The sequence below is a fragment of the Dendropsophus ebraccatus genome, chromosome 4, assembly GCF_027789765.1.
Source record: "Dendropsophus ebraccatus isolate aDenEbr1 chromosome 4, aDenEbr1.pat, whole genome shotgun sequence".
NCBI classification, from domain to species: domain Eukaryota; kingdom Metazoa; phylum Chordata; class Amphibia; order Anura; family Hylidae; genus Dendropsophus; species Dendropsophus ebraccatus.
The window spans coordinates 128653071-128679936 of NC_091457.1; the positions used below are offsets into that span (position 1 = coordinate 128653071).

Consider the following 26866-nt stretch of genomic DNA (forward strand, 5'->3'; position numbering starts at 1 on the left):
TCCCTGGACTGGTCGGTGGTATTAATAAGAGATGAGCGACTTTATAGTAAGTTTACTTGGCATTTGATGGATGCAGCCCTAGGAAGTCCTGGAAAACATGGATACAGCTCATGTCCCTTTTATCAGTAATATCGTTTTTTTGCAATTTTTGACTGTAAATCAATATTGTGATGTAAACTTTAGATTTTTCTTTGACTACATTACAACTGTAGAGAACTGTGGCTAAATAATCATATTCAGCTACAGGTCAGCAAGACAGCGAGAGAAGGACACTCGACCATTATTCCACTTATTTCTACATCATCATAAATGAGCTTTATTGTGGACCAAATGACATTTATTGTCCAGCCGAAATGAACTAAGCCCAGGCACAGCTGCCAAAATATTACTCAGATTAAACATCTTTTATAGAATATCCACGATGTCCTTGTTGTGCGAAAAAGTTGTCATGACAACAAATTCATTCATCTAAAATGGCTTTCATATACTAAAAAAGTTCAAAAACCCGTCTTACTCTTTTGACATTGCTTCTTTCATTTCACGTGATTTCTGCATTAGAACATTTCGTTTTCAAACGTTCATCATTTAAAGGATAAGAATTCTATTCATCTTCAGGGGAAGCTCTAACCTTAAATGTTATAGATGAGAGCAGCTCCAGCATGCTTGATTCGACTGAAGAAGTTGGATGCAGCCCTAAGGCTACCTGGGAAACATGGATACAGCTATAGGCTAACTCTCTAGGGCTGCATCCAACTTTATTTTTTAGCCACCGGTATTCAAATGATGAACAATTGGACTCGAGCATGCTTGAGTTGTTCTTATCTCTACATGTACTTAAAGGGGTACTCTGGGGGGGGGATCAAATTGGTGTCAGAAAGTTATACAGATTTGTAAATAACTTATATTTAAAAATCTCCAATATTCTAGTATTTATCAGCTGCAGTATGTCCTGCAGGAAGTGGTGTATGTTTTTGTCTGATACTGTGCTCTCTGCTGCCACCTCTGTCCGTGACAGGGACTGTGCAGAGCAGGAAAGATTTTCTATGGGGACTTGCTACAGCTCTGGACAGTCTCTGATATGGACAGAGATGGCAGCAGAGAACACTATTTTAGACTGGAAATAATACATCACTTCCGGCAGAGCATACAGCAGCTGATAAGTAGTGGAAGACTTGAGATTTTAAAATAGAAGTAATTTACAAATCTGTATAACTTTCTGAAGCAAGTTGATTTAGAGGAGGATTCAGGTGATTTTAAAACATTATCACCTGGCAGGGGGGAACATAATAAATAATCATTATTCACCTCTTCCCATGCCTTTGCAGCACTGGATTGACGCTCTGGGATCTTCACAGGCTCCTGGATCTCCTTCTTCACAGCAGAGGTTATAACCCAATTGATGGACTGCCTGCTCAGCTAGTCAGCAACATCGCTGCAGTCATTGATTGGCTGAGAGGGCAATCCATCAGCGGGGCTGAGCATTTTCCTCCGAGTCGTGACATCATCTGAACTCGGGGGGGGGGGGGGGGGGGGGGGGAATGCCTTCCGGCAGCGCTCACTGGCACGAGGAGAGGTGAGTAATGATTGTTTCTGTTCCCCCTGCCGACTGACAATTTTTCTTTTTCTTTTAAATGGCCGGACTTCTCCTTCAAAACATTTCTTTCTCTGGAGTACCCCTTTAAACTTAAAACATTATTATACACTATGTGGACATCTGACATTTAAATGCAACAATCTGAAGGCATTCCACAAGCAAAAGAGTATTTGTGAGGTCAGGTACAGTACTGATGTTGGCCTTGAATTTCTTTACTATCTATATGTGCTGGGGTTCAGTTAAATTGAAAAACAAAAAAACCTATACTTACCCTCCTCGCCCAACCCACCACTGCCCCTGTCTCTGTTTGTCCCCCTACTGCAATCACTTCCTTGTTTCTGTGTTGGCACAAAGTCTTTTCTGCTCAGTCAGTGTCCACAGCAGTATTCCACCTAAACCACTGTTTGGCTGAGCTGGAAAGTCCTTGTGCAGACACAATGAAGTGCTTGGAGTGGGTGTCAAACACAGTGGCAGCTGTGGGGATTGAGGAAGGTAAGTATAGTTTTTTTTTTTTTTTCTATTTAATTGCGCCCGGAGTGCAGTTATATAGAAAAAAAAATTGTCTAGAAGTTACAAAGGAGAGGTTTGGCATATAGACTTGTGACAGTGTAGGCAGTAAGTATTTGTGTGTATGTATGTGTGTGTATATATATATATATATATATATATATATATATATATATATATATATATATATATATATATAATATATGTAATTTTTTTAAAGGTTATTCTTTGCCTATATTTGAAAGATTCCCCAGGAGGCTTCACCATCCAGGAAGTGTCAGGAGCTCTGCAGCTCTAAACAATTATCTTTCTTTCAGATTGGTGGTGAGGCCTCTGTCACAGCCCATGATTTACTATGGCTGAGCTTCCGTTGTTGTATTATTTAGCTTTTTCTTGTCCTTTGTTGATTCTATGTCTATTTTTGAGCACTTATTTAACTGGGTTTCATATCCTGTCAGCTGGGAGGAAGCTCAACACATATCTTCTCCACCTAAATTGTAAAAAATATTACACGGTCAATCATGTGATTTTAAAGACCTAAAATAGAAGTATAAGAAGGGCCAGTTCAATAGCACATGGGCCCCTAAAGATATACTAACAGGTATTCCAGCATAATATGTTCTCTCAACATTAACCTCCTATCTGTATCCAGTTCTTGTTTTAATTAGGGATTTTATGAGCAATGTAATAATAAAAATATACCATTAAGGTGCCCTTACAGCCTATGTCTAAGTGCAGCTTGCAGGTATTGGTATATTGCTTCCAGTAGAACCGTGTGAAAGCACTCTGAGGGTATGTTCACATGGGAAAAACCTGCACCCATGTGGAGCACTGTGCCATGGCTTTCTCTGAGCCGCCATCAGCCTGGGGGAAGGGGGAGGGACACAGCCTAGAAACTCCCATTGATTTTAAGCTGCTGCCGAAGACACAACAATCTGTATGTGAGCCTTTCTCTTTGTCTCCTCCTCCTCCCCCCTCCCTTCTGAGACAGCTGATGTAAACAATTCCCTGACTGGCTTTATTTGCAACATTGTAGCTTCTTCGTAATGCTAGGAGGGTTAATCTGAGTTCAAGTTGCTAATAAACTAGCTGTGATTATTCCTCCTAACATTACAAAGAGGCTACAATGTTGCAGACAAATCCTTCAGCGAGTTGTTTACACCAGCCGTCTCAGAAGGGTGAGGAGTAGGGATGGTCCGAACCGAGTTCGTACAAACCCGAACCATCCGCAATGATTACCGCACGGAGCGGGCAGATCCAGCGGGAGGAACGCCTGGGAAACTGGGATACAGCCATAGCCATAGGCTGTATCCCAGTTTTCCAGGCGGTCCTCCCGCTGTATCCGCCCGCTGCACGGAGCGGGCAGACAGTGGTAATCCGATGCCGAGCGTTCGGGTTCAGCCAAACCCGAACCTTGGCGGGTTCGGACCATCCAGGGGCGTAACTAGAAATGGCTGGGCCCCATAGCAAACTTTTGATTGGGGCCCCCCCCGCCCGCCCCCTCTCGATCGACCACTACGCCATCAACACACTCAGCTCTACACAGGTCCTGTACACCATATAAATTACAGTACAGTTATATCAGGTGACTTACAGGGGACGTCTTCTCTGATCGGAGTTCTTCCCTTTTCATTTTCTTCTCCATCTCCTTCTCCGAGCCACAAATCCACAGAATCTGCCAGAAAAACATATTAGTCTCCTCACACTGACATCATCCTCATCTCTCTACTGCACATCTGCATTGGCCCCTTTACACCCTCATTTAGTGGGAAGGCTGACTCTATGTGATCCCATTTTATTATATGGCCCTCCTCTCTGTCGCCCCTCCTTATAAATAGCCCCCTTATGTTGCCCCCCTTATAGAAGCCCCCCATGCTGTCCCCTTATAGATGCCCCCCATGTTGTCCCCTAATAGATGGTCCCCTATGTTGCCCCCCCTATAGATGGCCCCTCCTATGTTGTCCTCTTATAGATGGCCCCCTCTCCCCCTATATTGTCCCTTTATAGATGTTCCCCTCTCTCCCAATGTTGTCCCTTTATAATATCCCTCTCCCCTATGTTGTGCTCCTCTCCCCTATGTTGTCCCCTTATAGATGGCCCCCTATGTTGCCCCCCCCCTTATAGATGTCCCTCTCCCCCCCTTCCTTATAGATGTCCCTCTCCCCCCTTCCTTATAGATGCCCTCCTATCCCCCCCTCCCTTATAGATGTTCCCTTCTTCCTCCCTTATAGATGTCCCCCTCTCTCCCCTTCCTTATAGATGTCCCCCTCTCCCCCCTTCCTTATAGATGTCTCCCTCCCCCCCCCCTTCCTTATAGATGCCCTCCTATCCCCCCCTTCCTTATAGATGCCCTCCTCTCCCCCCTTCCTTATAGATGTCCCCCTCTCCCCCCCCTTCCTTATAGATGCCCTCTTCTCCCCACCCCCCTCATAGATGCCCCCTTCTCTCCCCCCCCCCCCCCCCCCCCCCGGAAAGCAGGTTTAAAAAAAACAAACAAACTCACCTTACAACGCGCTCCCCCGTCGAGCCTTTTTCCTGTCAGTCCCCCGTCTGATGCGCGGCTGCCGGGGGTGTCGCGTCCTATCCCCGACAGCGCGCGTATCATAGAGCTCTCTGTGGGCCTGTGCTGCGCCCGCGACTTCCGGCACACAGAGAGCTCTATGATACGCGCGCTGCCGGGGATAGGACACGACACCCCCGGCAGCCGCGCATCAGACGGGGGACTGACAGGAGCGCTGTCGGTCGGTCCCGTGCTCCTCCTGGCCCAGTGGCTCCTTTTCCCTATGGTTGGGGAAAGGAGTCGCCGGGTCAGGAGGAGCACGGGACCCGCGTCACGGGCCCCTCTGATGCGGCGGGGCCCCGTAGCAGACATAGCGGCTGCTACGGCGGTAGTTCCGCCAGTGGGACCATCCCTAGTGAGGAGGAAGACAGAGAGAAAAGCTCACACACAGATTTTTGTGTCTCTGCAGAAAGCAGCAGTTCAGAACTGGGGAAAGGAGACTGAATAGTTAATAACAAGTATGGAAGTAATTGTTAGACTTATCATGGGCAGCAACATATGAAAAGTTATGTTTGAATGGAATACCCTTTAAACATACCCTGACTTCTAGGTGAACCTGTGCGAGGCTTTTGTATTCATCGAGGAAAGCTTAAGTCACACTCGGCGTACTTTCAATGTCCTGTATATGCCAGGTATATCGCCTGACTTATAACCCATAGTCTTAGACGTGACGATCCCACATCTCTCTCTGTACCAAATACATTTTCCAATACAACTGCATTTTTCTAAGCGGGGCATAACACTGTAATATGGCGCCATAGCTAGCACCATGTGTCTCTCCATAAAGTCCTTATAGCTTCATAGTGCCGAGCCGCAGGGACATCATATATGCCACTACTATAGGACCTCCTGCATAAGGAATGAGGACTAGACGTGTCTAAAGCTTGCACATAAACGTCTGTTTGGAGTCTGACTTGTAGTCATGTAGGATGGAGGCAGAAGAATGTGAGTGTTTACAGCTACATGAGCACATAGGAATATTTTAAAGACACAGGCTGCCCACTTCCATAAATTTCAAGAGCACCTGCAGGATTTAGTCAGTGACTCATTGCTGGCAATGTATGAAAACACTGTATGTGAATCATATAGAAAGGATGACTGCCAGGAATCCACACAGAGATGGAAGTAGTGCTCAGGTCTAGACAGACTTATAGGTGACCCCAGCCCCCCTCCCAAACACACGCACACTTCTACTAGATTCTGGGTGAGTGTCAGCTCGGTTACCTTACATTATGGTCTGAACTGTTATGGAGATTGCTAAATAATAAGAGATGTTACTTACTTTGGCAAATGCATTTATTTCCATTTGGAAGAATGAAGCAAAAAAAGAAAAAAATCTTTTTCTGCATGCTGGGGTCATGGGTGTGTTCTGCGGAGAAGGGTGGGTAAATCCAGAGGGCACTGGATACCATTTTTGGTTTGTTCTGTCTTGTTCTCCACAGAAGTGTAGAGAATTGATTCTTTCCCTTGGTACATGGCACTGACAGCTCCTGGCTTCCACTGTGGACAGCACACACCTGGTCCGAGCCTGACACACGCCAAGAAAAGCAATGAAAATGTACAAAAAGCTCTTTCATTTGTAATATTTATGATTTATCCTCTTAGGAACAGCAGATAATCACCATTGTTTATAACGCCGAGAAAAAGTCAAGAGAATGCAGAAATGAAATGGGGGAGTCTACAGTAAGGGGGCCATGTTACCGCGGTAGCTCGACAAATAGGATGGGTACACTATAGTATAGTATAGTATACTGATAGGTGTTCCAGTTTGGGGAATCCCATCAGCAGTGGAAAGAACAATGGGGGAGATTTATCAAACATGGTGTAAAGTGAAACTGGCTCAGTTGCCCCTAGCAACCAATCAGATTCCACTTTTCATTCCTCACAAACTCTTTGGAAAATGAAAGTTGGAATCTGATTGGTTGCTAGGGGCAACTGAGCCAGTTTCACTTTACACCATGTTTAATAAATGTCCCCCATAGTCTCTGGAGTACCTACCAAAATGCCCATACCCCTTTTACTAAAGTTGGCTGAATTGATTTGTCTAAGGCAGGGATGGGGGGAACCTTCGGCCCTCCAGCTGTTGCAAAACTACAATTCCCATCATGCCTGGACAGCTAAAGCAAAGCTTTTGCAACAGCTGGAGGGTCGTAGGTTCCCCATCCCTGGTCTAAGATGTATGGTGACCTCCCCATTCTTTCCCAATAGATGGTGTCTGTAAAGAGAATGCTTAGATGTGTAGGATTTCTACCATCTTTTGTTCTAGGACTGATAAGCCACCACCAGAGCTGTCTGGTTGCAGTTTACCCCTCTCCATAGGGAACAAATGAATGTTCATCCTTGCCGAACATTTATGTGTACAGGGAGGAAGAGTGAGACGACTGTCAGCAGAACAAGCATTTGGCAGATGCATGGGGTATTCTGCTTACACATACCTTTTCATATGTTGTTTCCTTTAGTAAAACTAACAATTCCTTCCATGTTTGTTATTATCTATTCAGTCTCCTTCTCCCAGTTCTGAGCTGCTGCTTTCTGCTGAAGACACAAAAATCTGTGTGTGAGCTGCTCTCTCTGTCTCCCCCTCCCTTCTGAGGCGGCTGATGTAAACAAGTCTCTATCTGCAACTTTGTAGCAATGTTGTAATGTCAGGAAGATTAATCACAGTAAGTTCATCAGCAACTTGACCACAGATTAACCCTCGCAGCCTCACAAAGAATCTACAAAGTTGCAGATAAAGCCTACCAGGGAATTGTTTACATAAGCCCTTTTGGAAGTGAGGGTGGAGGAGGGAGAGACAGAGAGAAAAGTTCACACAGTCTGAAGGCACAGTTTTTGTGTCTTCAGTTGAAAGCAGAACTGTGAGAAGGAGACTGCATAATTAATAATAAGCATGGAATTAATTGTTAGTCTCTCCATGGGCAGCAACATTTTAAAGGGTATGTATGTTTGAGTGAAATACCCCTTTAAGGATGCGGGCAAAATCATACTAGGTTATGTCTAGTGCAGGGCATAAGAGGGTTGTGTATGACACAGGGATTACCATAGAGAGATATTAGCAATGTATCGCCATCTCAGGCCTATTTGCTCCAACTAGTGACATTATAACCATCTATGATGCAGTTAGTTCAGGTGATTATACCCAAGATTAGATCTGGATTTGTCTATCGTGATAAACAAAACAAAAGGAACTGTGCAGGTTTATAGTTTTATGGAAACTTTTTTTTTTAAACCATTGCTCATTATTGGCTTAGGAGTCTGGTCCTGCTCTTTGTTGTATGAGCGTGCATGCAGAGATGACTTACAATCCCTAAATAGGACCACCCACTGGGCACCTAACAAAGAATGCACAGGGATATCAATCAATAAATTACAAATTAGTCGGAAGTAGCTCTCCGTCCAGTGCGACGTGTCTAAGTTAGCGGCAGTTGGTCGAAGAAGAGCTACGGGCCAGAGGAATCAGCCGGCATCATGGATCAGGTAATGCAGTTGGTTGAGCCCAGCCGTCAGTTTGTGAAAGATTCCATCAGACTTGTCAAAAGATGCACCAAACCAGACAGAAAAGAATTTCAGAAGATTGCAATGGCCACCCAATTGGATTTGCAATCATGGGATTTATCGGCTTCTTTGTCAAGCTTATCCATATTCCCATCAACAACATTATTGTTGGCAGTTAGACTTCCCTGGTGACCTGACAGCGGCATGAAATATCGACAAGGTGTTATTGGACATGTGCTTTTTTGTTTTATGTATATTTTTTTATTTGGCCTAGTTCATGTAATTAAATACACTAAATTGCAAAAAAAAAAATTACAAACTTGTATCATAAATAGAGATGAGCGAACCTGGAGCATGCTCAAGTCGATCCGAACCCGAACTTTCGGCATTTGATTAGCGGTGCCTGCTGAAGTTGGATAAAGCCCTAAGGCTATGTGGAAAACATGGATATAGTCATAGGCTGTACCCATGTTTTCCAGACAACCTTAAAGCTTTATCAAAGTTCTGCAGCCGCTGCTAATCAAATGCCGAAAGTTCGGGTTTGGATCGACTTGAACCCGAACCCAGTTCGCTCATCTCTAATCATAAAATTATATTTCAGTCTGGTTGTCTCCTATGAAGCGGGCCTTAGCTGGTGAGCACCTCACAATGACCTCTACCTTATGGTAACCTTACTTATTACCATATTTGTTTTGCAGCTTGCACATAGACTTTACAAACCATTAAAAAATAACCAACTCATGTTAGGTAACGGCATCGTTTGCCCTCGATCTGGATGTTTTCAGTGACTGATGGACTCACTTATAGTACTTCTAAATAGTCCACTACAAGGGCATGGTTCTTAGGTCTTACAGGCTTGTATAGATTGCTTTGTGAGGCAGACGTTTTTACAACCTTTACTAACACACGGTCAGCTGCCATGTGTACGGTGATTCATTAAAGTGGAGATTGTTCAGTGATTCTGCTCAGTGTCAGCATGCAGCTCTATAGGGTCATTCATATACCTGCTTATGAGCTCAGTGGTGCATCATGAAGAGCCCTCATTCATGTCTCTTCTAGGCCGCACCTGACAGCCAAACATGTTCTCTTTATAAATGGGCAATTTGAGATTCTCCAGGGCTTTTCATCTCTCTTTAAGGTCTTGTGCAGTGTAGTTGTACAGCTCCATAATATTGCTGAATTGACTTCTTTGGGGTCCTACCGTACCGCCAAGAAGGAATTGTTGGAAAAGAGTAAAACTTTCTATGTATGTAATTACTTTACGTATGTAATGATGATGTATGTAAGTCAAAACAGTATAAGGCCATGCAGGGCCGGGACAAGAAGTTTTGGTGCCCTAGGCAGAGAAGGCAAATGGCGCCCCCCCCCCCCCCCCCCCCATCCCAGTGTTATCAGAATTGGTGCGCCACAGACAGTATAGTGCCCTGAAAGTGCCCCCACACTATATTATGAGCCCCAATACACACAGTAGTATTTGCAGTGGGTATCCAAAACCTGTAACCTTGGTGTCTGAACACCTTAATACAACCTGACAGTTCTCCCCCCGATTTTCTGAAAGCAATGTTCCAGTACCGAACAAAACTTCAGAGGGAAATGTGTTTCGAATACCTAGGTGTTACTCTATATACAATAGCATAGTCACCTATATTACTGTATATACAATAACAGTCACCTATATTACTGTATATACAATAGCATAGTCACTTATTACTGTATATACAATAGTAGCAGTCACCTATATTATATGTATATACAGTAATATAGGTCACTATGCTATTGTATATACAGTAATATAGGTGACTGTGCTACTATTGTATCTACAGTAATAAGTGACTATGCTATTGTATATACAGTAATATAGGTGACTATGCTAGTGTATATACAGTAATATACGTGACTGCTATTGTATATACCAGGGGTCCTCAACTGGCGGACAGCTAACCAGACCCCTGGTCAGACCTCCTAACCGCCCTGGATCCGGTCCGTCCCGGGGAAGTTAGGAGGTCCCGCTCCCCACCGCACTGCCTCCCGCCCCATAGGCGTACTGTCCTTAGATGTCAGTACGCCGGTGGGGCTGGGGGCAGTGTCGGTCCGGCCCCCGGCTGATATGCGCTCTCTGGGGACGTCGCGGGGATTCCCTAGCAGAGCGCGCACCACAGACCTCAGTGTACGCTGCCGGCCTGAACTTCCCGGAAGTACAGGTCGGCAGCGTACACTGAGGTGACTGGTGCGCGCTCTGCTGGGGAATCCCCGGCACAACCCTAGAGAGCGCGTATCAGCCGGGGGCCGGACCAGGAGAGGAGAAGAAGACAGGCGCGGCGGGGGAGCGAGGTGATAGGTGAGTTGTGGTTGGTTTGTTTTTTTTGACTGGGGGCCATCTATAAGGGGAGAGCGCACAGGGGGGCTATATACTACAGGGGGGACTTCACAGGGGGCTATATACTACTGGGGGGAGCTCACAGGGGGGCAATATACTACTGGGGGGAGCTCACAGGGGCTATATACTACTGGGGGGAGCTCACAGGGGGCTATATACTACAGGGGGAGAGCACAGGGGGGCTATATACTACTGTGGGGACCTCACAGGGAGCTATATACTACAGGGGGAGAGCACAGGGGCTATATACTACTGGCCGGAGCTCACAGAGGGCTATATACACTACAGGGGGGCTACATACTACTGGGGGGAGCTCACAGGGGGCTATATTCTACGGGGGGAGAGCGCACGGGGTGGCTATATACTAAAAAAGGAGAGCACAGGGGGCTATATACTACTGGGGGGAGCTCACAGGGGGCTATATACTACAGGGGGAGAGCACAGGGGGGCTATATACTACCGGGGGGAGCTCACATGGGGGCTATATACTACAGGGGGAGAGCACAGGGGGGCTATATATTACTGATGGGAGCTCACAGGGGGGCTATATACTACTGGGGGGAGCTCACAGGGGACTATATACTACTGGGGGAAGCTCACAGGGGACTATATACTACAGGGGTAGAGCACATGGGGGGCTATATACTACAGGGGGAGAGCACAGGGGGCTATATACTACTGGGGGGAGCACATAGGGGGGCTATATACTACTGGGGGAGAGCTCACAGGGGGGCTATATACTACTGGGGGGAGCTCACAGGGGGATATATACTACTGGGGGGAGCTCGCAGGGGGCTATATACTACTGGGGGACAGCGCACAGGGGGCTATATACTACAGGGGGTGAGCGCACAGGGGGGCTATATACTATTGGGGGAGAGCGCACAGGGGGGCTATATACTACTGGGGGAGAGCGCACAGGGGGGCTATACACTACTGGGGGAGCGCGCACAGGGGGGCTATACACTACTGGGGGAGCAACAGGGGGACTATACACTATTGGGGGAGCAACAGGGGGGCTATATACTACCAGAGCAGTCACCCCCTTTGTACCTAATATCAAAGGGCTGGTGAGAGAGAAAAAATGCCAGTTTTCCCCACTAATAAGCAGCAATTCTGTACGTAAATAGTTGAACGTTTGTGAAAAGTAACAAAACACGTTTCCTACTGATGTTCAGCTCGGACCTTCACCTGACAATAGACCCCGGTAAGCCGACCTTCACTAAAAGTTGTTGAGTACCCCTGGTATATACAGTAATATAGGTGACTATGCTATTGTATATAAAGTGTATATACAATAGCATAGTCACCTATGCTACTGTATATACACTAGCATAGTCACCTATATTACTGTATATACAATAGCAGTCACCTATATTTCTGTATATACAATAGCATAGTCACCTATATTACTGTATATACAATAGCATAGTCACCTATATTACTGTATATACAATAGCATAGTCACCTACGCTTTTCTATTCAAACTGTGAAACATGAACACAAAATGCAGTGTGAACCTGAGCTTATACATACCTTCCAGTAATATACATAGACAAAAAACTACATACTGTATACAGACATGTTTATGTATATACACACAGACACACATTTATGTATACACACTTATGTATGCGAATACATTTATGCATATACATACACTTTTAGGTACAGTATATATACACACACAGGCACACATATATGTATACAGACAGGCAGTATATATACATGTATACACACGCACACACACACACACACACACAGATACACACATTTATGTACAATATATATTTATATATACACACACACACACACACACAACAGCTACCTCCCATCTAGGTGTGTGGCGCTTGCACCTTCTTTCCATTCTGGGACTGTCATGGAGGGGTCTGCTGGTGATGAAGACAACAATGCAGATGAGAGGCCCAGGACAGACAGAGCTGCAGACACTTCCTGGTCACCATGTGCTGTCTCTGCATGCTGCCATTCTTCACCTCCTCCTCTCTGGCCCGACAGCTGAGCAGCTCCCACAGGCAGGCGGATGTGCAGCAGGGGATGAGTAATGCTGCACATTCCCCCATGCTGCCATCCTGCACCAAGTCAGACGCCTCCTGGGAGTGGGAGCTCAGTCACAGCAGTGTCCTCAGCAGGAGGCCGCCCCTCTTCCCTCCTATGTACAGCAGCAGCTGAAGACTCACAGGCTGTGAATCTCCCGACATGGGGCTGATGTAATCAGCTCCTGTATACTGCTTCCGGGTTCGGCCTGGTGGCGGCCCCTGCTGTTTGGCGCCCTAGGCCATCGCCTACCCCTGCCTACTCTTTGTCCCGGCCCTGAGGCCATATTCCCACTTTGTATGACACCGGCTGCCCCGTGACCCGGCCAGGTAACGGAGCGGCCGGTGTCAGAAAAGATCATCCCAATGATCTTTACTGCCACTGAATTCAAATGCGGGCACATCCGTGTGCGCCTGCGTCCGAATTGCCCGCTGCATGCAATGGAGTGTACCCCCGGAGTCGCATTTTCCATTGTAAAAAACAAAAATGGAGGACAAGGCACTACTATATCAGTAGAGTGGGGTGCTTAACCCAATATGACATGAAGAAAACCATATAGATCAACAAACAAAGGAAAAGCCATGTCACACATACAGGGGTGGCACATCCCCAAAGAAAATGATGAAATAAACTGTATGTGAAAATGAAAAAATGATACAGACTTTATTAGTACACAAAAACTACAAAGTGCAAGACATACATGATAAAATCAATTAAAACCACAACATACAAAAGGCCCATGTTGAATAAACATGGAACCAGGACATACCGACATGTATAGATATAGTGAATCCCCCCTATAGCTAAATGGTATTGAATCACAACAAAAAAATAATGTAATAATGTCAGAGTATAAACAATAATGTCTGTATGAATAACTAAACTCTATGGACACAAAACAAAGGATAATAACAAAAGAATAAAGAAAAATATGAGAGCCTAATAAGTAAATCAAATATCACCAGGGGGGGAGTCCATGTCGGGGTCCAAGAAATCCCACGCGTTCCGTCTCTGTCACGAGACTTTCTCAAGGGTCTTTTCCATTGTGTGATCTGACAGGGTTTTCTGTCAGTTTCTTGCAGCGCTACTAGGGATCCCGGCCGGAGTGTGTACTATGTGTGTGCGCTCCGTCCTGAGTTCCCTCAGGTGCAGTACTACGTCAGTACCGTAGAAATCACAGCCGTTGTTTCAACGACCGTGATTACTTCAGTACTTACGTAGTGTGAACATGGCCTAAGGCTGGGTTTACACTTAGTATGACAGCGGCCTTCTGTGACACGGCTGTGTCACAACGACCACTGTCATTGAAGTTCATGCCGGCCGGTACTGTTGGATGAACTTCACTTCTTTTGATCTGCAATGTGGGTGCATTCGGGTGTGCCCGCATTCCAAATCCCTATAGCAGACAATGTAAAGTGAGGCTGGAGCCGCACTTTACATTGTCTGCACTGTCAGTTTTCTATGCGGCAGCATGGAATCCTGGCCGGAGTGTATACAGAGTGTATACACTCCGTTCGGGATTCCATAGGACACAATGTTATTTTAATTTGCAATAAATAGCCTCCGGTGTTGCAACGGCCGTTATTTATTGAAAATTTACGTTGTGTGAACTTAGCCTAAGGCTGGGTTCACGCTACGGATGGAAAAACAAAATGCATTTGTGTGCATCCATTTTGATCCGTTTTTTCATTATAAAAAAAAACAATAAAAATCTACTTTTCTGTACATTAAAAAAGTATGCATTTTGATCTATTGTTTTTATTATGGAAGTCAGTGGAAAAAAACGGATCAAAACAGATGCACACAAATGCATCCGTTTTTCCATCCGTCATCTTTTTTTGTAAAAATGGATGAAAAGAAAAATTATTAAAAAAACAACTTGTGTGAACCCAGCCTTACAGTTAAAGGATAGGTGTATTGGTGCACACTGTACAATTGAACAGAAACGCCAATACCCTGTCAGGCACCTCTAGCCTAATTACAAGATGAGATCTAGTTTTGCTTAGAAGAATACAGGTTCCATAAGGCATCCTTGGGCACATTTGCCCACAGATGTTACAGCTAAACCTGTAGATCCTGCACACTCATAGGTTGCCCACCATAAATGCTTCACTGGGGACAAATTTGGCGACCTGAAAGGAAGTGTTGCATTCTGGCAGAGACGTTCCTGGAAAACCCTTCATGTGTATGGGTGAACATCTTCTTACTGAAAATTGCCAGCTGGAAGTCCTGTCATGAGAGGAAACACATGTGGCCTCAGGATGTCCTGCACATATCGCTGAGCTGTTACTGTCCCCCATATCACTACTAGGGGTGACCGACTGTCATATGTGATGGCTCCCTGGACCATCGCATCAAGATTGAACAGTGACAAGATTGAAGAGCTCACCACAAGGCCTCCATACTCAAACTTACTGTCATGGAATCCCAGGCAGAACCTGTATTTGTCACTAAAGATAATACGGTTTCAAATCAAAGCGGTCCAGGTTTCTTATTCATGACATCACTGTAAGCGAAAGCAACAGTGGCACGTAATGGGCACATAACACCAAATTTGCCAAGCCCTGCAAATGGTCCAGGCAATGATCAGGGTGTGTGATGAATGCACCACCTCGGTGTGAATAGTGGAAAAGGAAACGTGCAAACTGCTTATGGGCGCATCATAAAATCCTCTCTACTGGGGTCTCACTGTCCTGTATTCATTCATTCATGGAACCGCTGCTCCTAACACCTGACAGCTTGGTCAGAACGACTTAGATGGTGGACAGTTTGTAGAAATGACCATCCTGCTTCTCTCAGTCCAACGGTACACTCCCTCTCAGAGTCAACTGGGCAGAATGGCTTTAAGTGCATAGTAGAAGCATGTCTTTAACCAAGGTCACTACCCAAAAGTAGCCTCTAAGATCATTTTAATAGGGCAGTGGGGGAAGCACTTTTACCTCCTTTTTGGGCGGGTTCAGACTACGGAATTCGCGCTGATAAAATCTGCCGAATTCCTTCGCTAGAACGTGCTCATGGCCACGCGCCTTTCCGCCGGCTCCATAGACACCATTCTATGGGCCGGCTGATTCGGCTATCCGACGAAAGAATTGACGCGTTAATTTTTTCGGCTGAATGCGGAATCTGCCCGTGCCTAGAATAGTGTCTATGGCATTGGCGGAGAGGCGCGGCCGTGAGCGCGTACAGGCAACGGAATCCGACGGATTTTACCTGCGGGAATTCTGTAGTCTGAACCCACCCTGGACAATACTCAATGTCTCATCAGACCACCCCTGTAATCATTAACATATCTGCCTGAGACATAAGTGCATGCCCAGTTTTTACACCACCATTTTTCTGTCTGGATGCATCACTAATTCACTATTATTTGTCAAGCATGTGTGTGTGTGTATATATATATATGTATATGTACATATACACACACACACACACACACACACACACAGAAACACACATACATTTGTATGTAATATGCTTTTTAGAATAAATCTTTTGCTTTTTATTGATATATGGCATTCAGACATCTAGCTGTCTTGTATAAGAAGCATATACAGTAAGTAGCCGTGTGTCTGGCGGCTAGGACACTAAATGATGTCTTATATACCCTTCTCCATTTCCTGCAGCGTATAATGCTCTTACTCGTCTTTGTATAACATTAGGGGTAATATAAATAGCCAGGATTCACTATTAAAAGACTCTAGGATAATAGCTGTATTTTTTTCCCTTTCAAAATGGAAAATATGCTGTTTTACTTCTTAAACCCATATCTTGTACACAGTTCTCATGAGAAATATGCTTCCAGTTGGCAACCTGTCCATATACTATTTTGAGGAAAACTTCAGTTTGTTACTAAGTGGAGAATAACTAAATTTGTAGCATGAATTCCTAAGTTCCATGTGTATCAGAGAGGAGTTCTGTCCCCGCCTCGCCTCCTTTCGTGTTGTGTACGTTTCTGTTATTTAAGACCTGTGTACACTATGAAAGGCTTTGTCTTTAGAATCCAGGATATATGGTGTATGCGGAAATCTTAAAGCGTTTCCAGGAAAAAGGGACGCAGGACACTTTCCTCTCTTCTAGTTCCAACCCTGTGAACACAACAATTGTGTGGCCGTCTCTGTAGGTGATTGTTATAACACATTGGGACTACAATTGTGAACAGATACAGTGGTACCTTGGTTTAAGAGTAACTTGGATTGAGAGCGTTTTGCAAGAAGAGCTCACAGTTTTTCAAAATTGTGACTTGGTTTAAGAGCATTGCTTTGGTTTAAGAGCTCCCTGTACTGGGTGGGAGCACAAGTGAAGGAGGGGTATGGTCTGCATAGGGTTGTCTACAGCCCTGTACTCTGACCCAGGAAGTCTCCCTAACCTTCCAAATCATAGCGGATCCACTTCAGGCTGGGGCTTCCATCAGGGGACAGGACTGTGGAGGTAATCTCTGCATATCTGTAACCCCTCTCTCCCGGACAGAGAGTGCTGCATGTATGTGCCCACGTCTGCCCTGCTCATTCCTTTATGCCCCCTGCAGTGTCTGTAAGCCCTTGTGTTTCCCATCCTCTCCATTACTGTACAGTAACTTATAATATGACATATCCAGCTGTTTCTAAATGTTTGTTTCATCTGTTTTACATGTTATTCAGAATATGGGAAAATTTGCTTTGGTTTAAGGCTGGATTTGGATTACAAGCACGGTCCCGGAACGAATTATGCCCGTAATCCAAGGCACCACTGTATTTGGTTTTGGACTTTATATGTGAGGTGTCCATAGTTCAAAGGTTTTATACAACTTAAAGGGGTTGTCTGGTAAAAATAAATAAATATAGTATTGTAGAATTCTAAAGGCTCTTTTACACAGGGTCCAGGTAATGAGCTCTGATCACCAAGATCGGTGTCTGTTAGTTGAGCCTTCACAATGCTCGATCAATCATATGGCCGGGCAGCAAGAACGATTGCCATATCATCTGTGCAACCCTTCATCAATAATTTAAATGGCCGCACAAAAGATCCTTTTTACACCTGGAGACTATCGAGAAGGAGTGTTCCTAGGAGTGCTCCTTTGCCCAATAATCAGACCCCTCTTCAGGCCGCCAATCTTGAAGACAGAATGCAAAGTTGTTACAAAGAGCATCTGTAGCCCTAAAAGACACAGCACATCTGTGTATGAACAGCCCACTGGTTTCAATGTGAACTGTGCCATATCTTAGTTCCCCTTTGGGAATTTGGACACTGCAGAGAATTTTAAACACTTAAAAGGATTTATATTATAGTTGGCTGTTGGTAACCACCATACCCTTGTATGAAAAGTCAGGCAACCTCCGCAAGTTTATTATGGCTAACAAACTCTAATCTCCCAACTTTTCCCCGATCAAACGGGGGTGGGGTAAGGGGGTTGTTGGGGGCAGGAAAGAAGGATCAAGCATGGGAAATTTCATCGTTTTGGCCCTTTAGTTTTCTGGGAGATAAGTGTGTGCCTGAGCTGTTTGGCAGCTGATGACTTTTCCTTTATCCATTCACAACATATTCGAGATGAAGAGAGTGAACAGAAGAAATAACTGGCGGCCAAAGAAACATGTGGTAAACAGTATTATTAGTGTATGGGAAACTAAATAGGACCAACTTATTGTTGGTATTTATATAACCTTTTTTTTTGGCTACATTTCCAGTATACAGCAAAAAGGTATTATAATATTTGCTGTAGACCAAATGTAGTGAACCAGTAAAATCTGAAAACGTGATATAAATGGGTACTAGTCATAGCAGTCCAAGCAAGGATATTTACTCACTAAGGGCCCTATTCCACGGGACTATTATTGTTCAGATTATCGTTAAATCGTTCGAATCTAAACGATAATCGTTCAATTCAATAGCAGTTAACGACTAACGACCGAACGAGAAATCGTTGATCGTTTAATAAGACCTAGAGATATTTTTATCGTTGCTCATTCGCAAATCGTGCACATTGAATAAGACGTCGTTAGGTCGTTTGCAGTAGTGACGAACGCAATAGCGACGACAAGACTACCGCAAGAACGATCGTAAGTCACGATTATCGTTCCATGTAAATGGGTGAACGATTTCAGGTCTTTCGCAATAGCGGTCGTTTGGATCGTTTATCATTAATGATTATGCGACCGATAATCGTCCCTTGGAATTGGGCCCTAAGTGAAGTGTCCAGGCATGTCTGTATGCACTGTGTGGTTTATTGCATGTCATTGGCGTCATCAAACGTCAACCTCCCAAAAGGTTTTTTTTTTTTTTATGTGATGGGTACACTTTAATCCATGTACCATTTGAGGCTCCAGTACCAGTGTGGCCATCACTTATTTGCTCATATTGGCTTATATTCATTCAGATGTTGGAGGGCTTAGGGCTTTATAGAGCACTTTTTCGACAGTGGAAATATGAGACCAAATAAGGTGCCAATGAAAGATACAATGAACTCAGACTTTATTCAATTTAAGAGTCCTGTTTTTTCTCATATTACTGTATTAAAACCTCTTCCAGAAGCTATTAGTTTGCTATTTGTGCTAGAAACTGTGGTGTCGTATAAGGCAAAGTTTAACAGCTCAAAAAAGTTTTCCGTCCACAACCCCAAACCACCCAAAGGTCATCTTGAGGCAGTTGTATGTGATATCCCATAGTAGAATGTAGCTTTGTACGTATCATCAAAAAGAAAATGACTCTTTAGACCTAAATTGTTCCAATGTTTAGGAGTCCCCTCTGCACAAATCACGGCATCATTACACACGGTGGGTGGGCTTTGCAATTTGTACCTTTGATTACACATAATCCATAAACAGCGCATCAGGATTTCATTACTTGTGTGATCTGTTTCCTACTTTCATCTTGTACCGATTGGAAGAGTAGGAATGGGCATGGTCTGGTGTTCCCCTCCGCAGACTTTGAAGATCTAGACAGTGATAAACAATATATATCAGTTTTATGTGCAACCACTCACCAATTTACTGCTTGTTAATATTCTATAATTCGCTGAGTAAACAGCTTTTGCAGAGTCTGTGATACGGAGCCAGGTGGCCGCTTTTGTCCTGCCGATCTCCATTTCCCGAATGGACAACCCGTTCCAGGGCAGTATACCCTCCATCATCAACATTTTCATTGTTTCAGTAGATTTTGTGCGTTAAAGGAAACAGTCTTTTAAGCCATTTGCAGCTGGCTATAGAGGTGGCAACTCGCCAAGCTTTTGAATGTTCACGTTTACGAAGCATGTACAGCTCCCATGTTCCTGATATTGTCTTTCATGTCTATACAAATGTCTCATCACACAGTTAAGATGCAGAATCTTGGCTGGGAATGACTTGAGGGTCAAGCATTCTTCACAATAGTGTTCATTTATCTCTTTGCCTTTGCTATAACTGCTGATGCCATTTTCCCAGGTCTTTTATTATTTTACTATAGCACTCAGTCCTCTGATGTATGAATTTCAGTTAAAGGTACTGTATTGGACAATCCTTTTTAGAAGGATTTAGAAGGGTCCTTTGAGATTACCTGATCAAAGAGTGTCCTTCTGAACCTTTTTGCATGCATTCAGTTTTTCTGTAGCGCCTCTGCAGGGGAAATTAAGCATTACATGGATTCCATTTTAATTATTAGACAGTTTGTGTAATGTATGTATGTGCTGGGTCCTAAAAGATAAGGACATTGGATACAATTTTCTATGCTAGACAACCACTAATCTAACCTGCTTATAGGTGCCTAATGCACATGGGACGCTAAAAAGGAAGGTATGTCCCATTCCTTCCTCCTCGGCGCCTGCCCGCTCCATCGATTATCATAAGAAGTAGCGGGCAAGCTTGGCACGATGGGGGCGGCAGTGCTCCTAATAATGCTGATGAGTGGTTGGTGTCCGAGCACGTTACCTATGTACCTGCTGGAATGAAAATACGGCGAGTGCCCTCCAGTTTTCTTCTTCACTTAGTATTATTATTGATGAATGATCTTTCATTTATGAGGAGCACTCCGTTCAGCGGTTTTTTTATATGCAACCTTATCTTGCGCTGTAGCATAAGCCTTGCCAAAAAGGTAGTTCTGGTACTGTTTCTTATGTGTAGCAGAGACAACGATCAGCTGATGACAATGATCATCGGCTGATCATTGGTTTAGGTTTGGACCTAAAATTGTAGGGCGCCAATTGTGCATCGCTATGTGTAATAGCAATGCACGGCTGACGATTGCCTAAACGTCTGATATCTTACCTCTCCCCGCTCCCGGTCTTCTCTTCTGTGCTCTGTAGCTTCCCAGTCCCGGCGGCAGCAGCGTCTGAGCGGCCTGTCAGCTGACAGGCGGCTCAGCCAATCACAGGCTGCGGTGGTCCCAGGATGTGATTGGCTGAGCGGCCTGTCAGCTGACAGGCCGCTCAGACGCTGCTGCCCCCGGGACTGGAAAACTGCGGAGCACAGGAGAGAAGAGCGGGAGCGAAGAGAGGTAAGATATCAGGTATTTGGGCAAGGGCTGCATGGACAACGATAACTATGTCCATGCAGCCCTTACGGCTTGATCATTGGGCCGTCTAATAGGTCCAGTTAACATTTACAAAAATGATCGAGTCGTAGGACGCTTACCCCCCCAGTAAAAAGCAAGGAAATAAGACTCCAATAGGATACATGGGCAGTCGTTCACCATGATGCAATTATTTATACCATACATACTTCCCACCATTAATGCTTTTTTCGATTGAAGAGGGGAAGCCACACTCCCTGTCAATAAACACAACTTCCCTTCTCTGTAGAGAATTGTCAGGGTTTGTGTGATACAGGAAGTGATAGGAAGTCTGAGGAAGTTTCCTCCGTTGTAAACATATAGGAATTTCTGTATAATTCCTATAATGAATGGCTGCTATGGCTGTTTGGGCAGTTGCTATCTTGTGGTTGTTTGGCTGGTTGTAAGTCCCTTCTGCTGCTTCTATACATTTCTTGCCTTGACTGAAACAAGCAGCAATACTTCATTCAATGTTTGGGCCCAGACCGGTTACTGGATTGCCAGCCTTCGTTTTCATTCTGTCTCGACAACTTGGCCTAAATTCACTGGCAGCTTAAACACCCAAAATGAATCATGTCTCTAAACTCAGAAGGCAACATTTAATGTGGATTGTAAAATGATGACGATTACAAACATAATGACTGGGCCAAGTCAACTGTCTGCAATTCTGGTTAAAGAGGTGTTTCCACAACAGGATAAATGATACATGGATAATCATTGAAAACCCTGTCACCGGGGTGTCCATTAATACAAAGCACAGGGGGTGCTTGAGGGCCCAAGTGCATTCCTCTCTATAGGAGCGATGAAAAAAAGCCAAATACTGCAGATAGGTGTCAAAGGGAATCTGTCAGCTCTATATCATGCTCAGAGATTTGGTGTCATGGAGGTTTGGCCAAGCTGTAGCATGCATGCCTCCTCCCCCACCACTCCAAGCCCTGAATGATTGATGTTCAGGGCTCAGTGCTGGAAGCCAGGCAGGGAGGAAAGGAAATGTGATTTTAGAACTTTGCAAACAATAATCAGCTAAGATAGGGATAATTTTTTTTTATGTCCTTATTATCTATCTGCCCATGTCTGCTGATACATTCCCTTTTCTGCTGACTGTTCCCAGGTCCCTGCTGTTCTTCACTTTCTGGTGATGTTTCAACATGCAAGACATGTCCGCTTAGGCAATGATTGGCCGTGGTGGTGACCTGCCAGGCATTGGCTGAGCGGGCAGTACCACCAAAGTATCAAAACATCACCTGTCATGGAAAATGACAGAATAGCCACTAAGTGCTGCCCAGTATTGAGTAGAACCTGTGTACATGTAGACCTCAGCATCAAAGATGCATCGTCTTTATCAGAGATGGGGAACCTTTGGCCCCTCAACTGCTGCAAAACTACAATTCCCATCATGCCCGGAGAGCCGAAGCTAAACCTATAACTGTCCAGGCAAATTGTGGTTTTGCAACAGCTGGAGGGCTGACTGTTCTCCATCCCTGTCTTTATGGACAAAGGCTAAAACCCTCTTACCCGTCTTCTGCAAAATCTTCACTGAATAAACTGATAATAAAAATGTCCTTATGACTTTGCACCATGATCAAAGTACTTTATATTTATATATTCATATACAGTATATTTTATGGGAAGTGGTTTTGTGCCTACAACCATGGTCGGCCATAGACGTTGGCCCATGGTGGTATACTAGCCTTATCTCTCAGAAAGCGTGCTGCACATCTATCTGAGCCCACCACCCTGGAGCATCAAAGGGCATCAGCCAGCCCAGATGTAGTACACCCTGATGACTGATCCTCTTATCTCAGACACAAACCACAGCCCTGGAGATGGAGACAGGACAGCTCTCAGCATGAAGGATCAGCATCAGGTCCTTGTCTCCGAGCAGCATGAGGTGGAGTGTGCCTTCCCCAATAAGTGCTTTTAACAAACCACACATAGGGGTGAAACGTTTGAATTATACATTTTCTGATAGCAACAGATAGTCGCTTCCTGCCTTGCACTTTAGGCTATTCACTGGGAGGGGTTACCAAGGCAGCTGGAAGGAAATCATGAAGCAGTATTGCATACTCTGCAGCCTCCTGCTCCCCGTCCTGTGCACTCAGACACTGAGCAGAATAAAGATCTGGTAGGAATTCCATCTCATGCAGCCTCATGGTGTGGTGCTGCTGTTTTGTGCATCATCAGGTGAGTCCACTCCTCTCTATCACTTACAATGCAAATCCCCCCAATCATCCATCTCATAGCTTTACTTTTATTAGTTTAGCTTATCTGCTGCGTGCACATACATCCAAATTTACAAGATCTTTATTTTGTCCCGTGATCTAAAGAATTTTTTTTCCCGTCATTTGTATGTAGATTTTAGTGCTTTTGTACATTTTATATGATGGTGGTGTTGTTTATGCTTTTTATTAGAACACCTAGTTCTAACATTGCTATGTAAAAGGATGTATGTAAGTACATGTGTATAGAATGCATCATGGCAGAATGGGCATTATAGGCGTGTCCTCTGATAAGCTGTCATCTCGGTGTATCACGGCTCAACTGAAGAAGCTTCTGACATATATAGCTTGAAATTTTAAGATTTATAACTATGGGGTGATTGTTTTTTTGTTTGTTTTTTTCCATGATGTTTAGCTGTCACATATTTTTTATTTTTACTATATATGTATACTGTATCCAGTGATGTTGTATCCAGTAAGCATATTGGGTGCATTATGGTCAACTAACAAACGTACAAAGTGTTTCATTGCATGGAATATTTGGGAGAAGCAGTGTAGAGCAAGTCTGCTGCTGATGTCCTATAGGCCAGATATAGCCCACTAGAATTTATTGGTCCCAACTCCTCTGTACATTCCTTAGACTCAGCTTAACCTTACTTTGTTCATCTTTGTGGTTCCGACCAAGCGTTAGTTTGTCTAAAGCTGGCAGTACACATACGATAGCTGTCGGGAGGCCTGTATACACATTATATGATTGTCTGGTCCTGACAAAATGTCAGAACTGAAAAAATATTGGCCTTTTGTAAGTACATTAGAACTTGCTTAAATAGTTACCATACAGCAAACATTTGGAATTTTGTCTATTGGGCTGAATCACTGTCCTATTAAACATTACAAAGTGTTGTATATAACTTTCTTAACTAACTCCATTATGACATACAAGTTACTTGTGTATTGCTCCGAGTAGAGCAAGCTGTAACATGGTTTTCTTATGTTTAAAAAAAATGGCTTCAAAGCCATCTCCAGCCTGTTTGCAGCTGCCAAAGAGGGTTGTGGAGCCCATAATACCAAGTTAGATGTCTTATGCAATTTGTGTAACTCCCATTGGTATTAATAAAAGGTACACAAATGGCGTAGCATTGGGAGCTATGCTGTTTATGTAACTCTATGATGTTTATGTAACTGTCAATGGGAATTTTGATAACTGCATAAGACTGCTACTTGGCTGTTTTTGGCTTCCATCCTTTTGATACAAGGGAAAACCTTTTTATAAGGTCTGTCAGCAGTTTTGACTTGATAGAGTAGAGAGGAGGGCCTGGAAAAACATTCCCACAGAAATCTCTGACCACTTAACAAGAAAGGCCCGCCTCCTGGACACTTGCAGTCATTGTGCCTGGGGCATTAGAACTAAGTTTTATTGGCCATTCAACCTGAAGGTTCAAAACCACTGACAGACTATCTTCAAATTTATTAGAATACAGTCAATCACCACTAGGTGCCAACTATATACATTCTTATTGGTCTCATAGGAACAATGTGGCTTAGCACAATTAATATGTTAATGAACACCTATATCTTCAGAAATGTACATTCAACCAGTGCACATATTTGTTGTGATTGTGTGGTTTGGATTATTTTTATCTGATGTGTACAATGAGTTTTACACTACTTTCCCATTGTGGCAAGTTTAGTTTCTAGTGTAACTTTTTCTACAAATGACGGGCATGGTAAAGCCAAATGTCAAATACTTTCTCATTTCCTTATTGTGTATTCCAGGGCAGAACATATCCCATGATGCCCATATGTCTAACTTTTATGAGTTGTTTTTAGTTGATGCTTCGGAAAGTTTTCGTTGCCAGATCAGTGAGGAAGGGAAAGCAACACCAGTTCTGTTAATCTTTCTACCTTTGAAAATTGGTTGTCCTGTTTTGAGTCCAATAAAGTCATATTATTCTCTTGCTAACTACCATAATAGTAGTTAGCAACTCCTAGACTTTGGTAACCTTTGTCTAAGACATTGCTCGTAGAGCTGAGTGAACTTTGAGCTCCGGTCGGCCAAAAACCTTAACCAACATGAGTTCACTCACCCATTAGGTTGGGCTGTTGTGTGGCCCTTGTGTGTGGCCCTTGCCTGTTGTGTGTCCATTACCTCCTGGGTTGACAGAGCCTTGTCTTATGGCTTCCAGCTTACCTGGATTAGAATATTCTGTACTGACATTGGATATGGCATGCTACAAAATCAAGATTTTTAGATTTAACATTTTTTTTCCTCTTTTCTCTTTCCACTCATTAACTTATCAATATCCCAGTGTTTATATCAGGATATTGTATCCGACATTGGATAGAGTGTTTGTAAAGACTTGACATTAACCCTGTCAAACAAATGGTAGAACTTTGGTTTGTAGACCACTTCAGAAATGGCAGGGTTAACAGGGTTAATATACTTTCCGTGTTATACAGTAATTTGACATTGGACAGAGTAACCAGATACACTTCCCTCTAACCTTGGGAGACTTTCACGTCTGGAATAATATAAAGTCTTGCTACCTGCATTGAACTTTACAGATTGAGGGAGACGAGACTCTCCAACTCAGTAGATCTCCTGTGAAGCAGAACAATATATAAGTAATAATTGAGTCAATTGATTAATTGATCCACTCAATTTATTAATTGGGTTAAGACGATAGATCATCAAGTTGATTCCTCTGTTTTCCGATTGGTCCCCAATTTCTAATGTGTTTTACTTTATGTTCCTTGAACTCCTGCTGAAGACTGGCGGCCATCATTTGGCACAGTGCATTTGTGGGTGTATTGGTGGCACCATCACTCACACTGCATTAAAGGAGATCATGTGCGGACACCTCTGCTGCTATTAGGGCAACCACTTAATCTGGCAGGAAAGCTGCAGAACTTTCCTGTTTTAAAGGGATTGTACACTCAGGAAATTCTGAGTTATTAGGGGGTCCTCAGGTCAGCTTCCGCATGCTCCATTTTTTTGGCCATAATGACACATCAGAGATTTTGATCGAAGAGGGTCTGGGTGTTGAGGTCCCCTCTGCTCCTGGTAGAGACAAGTGAGAGCTATATGGATTCATAGAAAGGCCTATACGCTTTCTATAAATCCATACATCATATACTTTGTGTTCTGAGCAGTCTGTAGCAGACACAATGAGGCACACAGTATTGTTGATCAGTAGGGTCTTGGACCCCATCAGTCAAAACCTCTGACATGTCATTAAAGCAAGAATATAGGCCAAGCTATTTCTTTTTAAAGCACTAATAATGATAACCTTTTGCTGCTGTCTTTTCCAATATGGTTTTGCTCCAAAAACATATTACTGTATATGTGGAGTATTTGGCTCAGAAATGTTATTTTGACGACACAAATATAATAAAGGTTAAAGAGTTTGGGGGAGATTTATCAAACATGGTGTAAAGTGAAACTGGCTCAGTTGCCCCTAGCAACCAATCAGATTTCACCTTTCATTTTCCAAAGAGTCTGTGAGGAATGAAAGGTGGAATCTGATTGGTTGCTAGGGGTAACTGAGCCAGTGTCACTTTACACC

At 43.9% G+C, this 26866-nt stretch overlaps 1 protein-coding gene and 1 pseudogene across 2 annotated transcripts in view; both read left to right on the forward strand.

Moving 5' to 3' along the window:
• Positions 1-26866, forward strand: part of ARHGEF3 (Rho guanine nucleotide exchange factor 3) — a 220109-nt gene that overhangs the window by 66283 nt on the left and 126960 nt on the right. The window contains exon 1 of one of the 2 annotated variants that reach the window (XM_069967002.1): positions 23185-23265. The exons of the other annotated variant lie outside the window; for it this stretch is intronic. Coding sequence (XP_069823103.1) covers positions 23233-23265 — 33 coding nt within the window. The 5' untranslated portion in view covers positions 23185-23232. Of the gene's footprint in view, positions 1-23184; positions 23266-26866 lie in introns of those variants that run through there. 2 annotated transcript variants of the gene reach the window in all.
• LOC138789937 (protein transport protein Sec61 subunit gamma-like) lies at positions 8049-8421 on the forward strand (annotated as a pseudogene).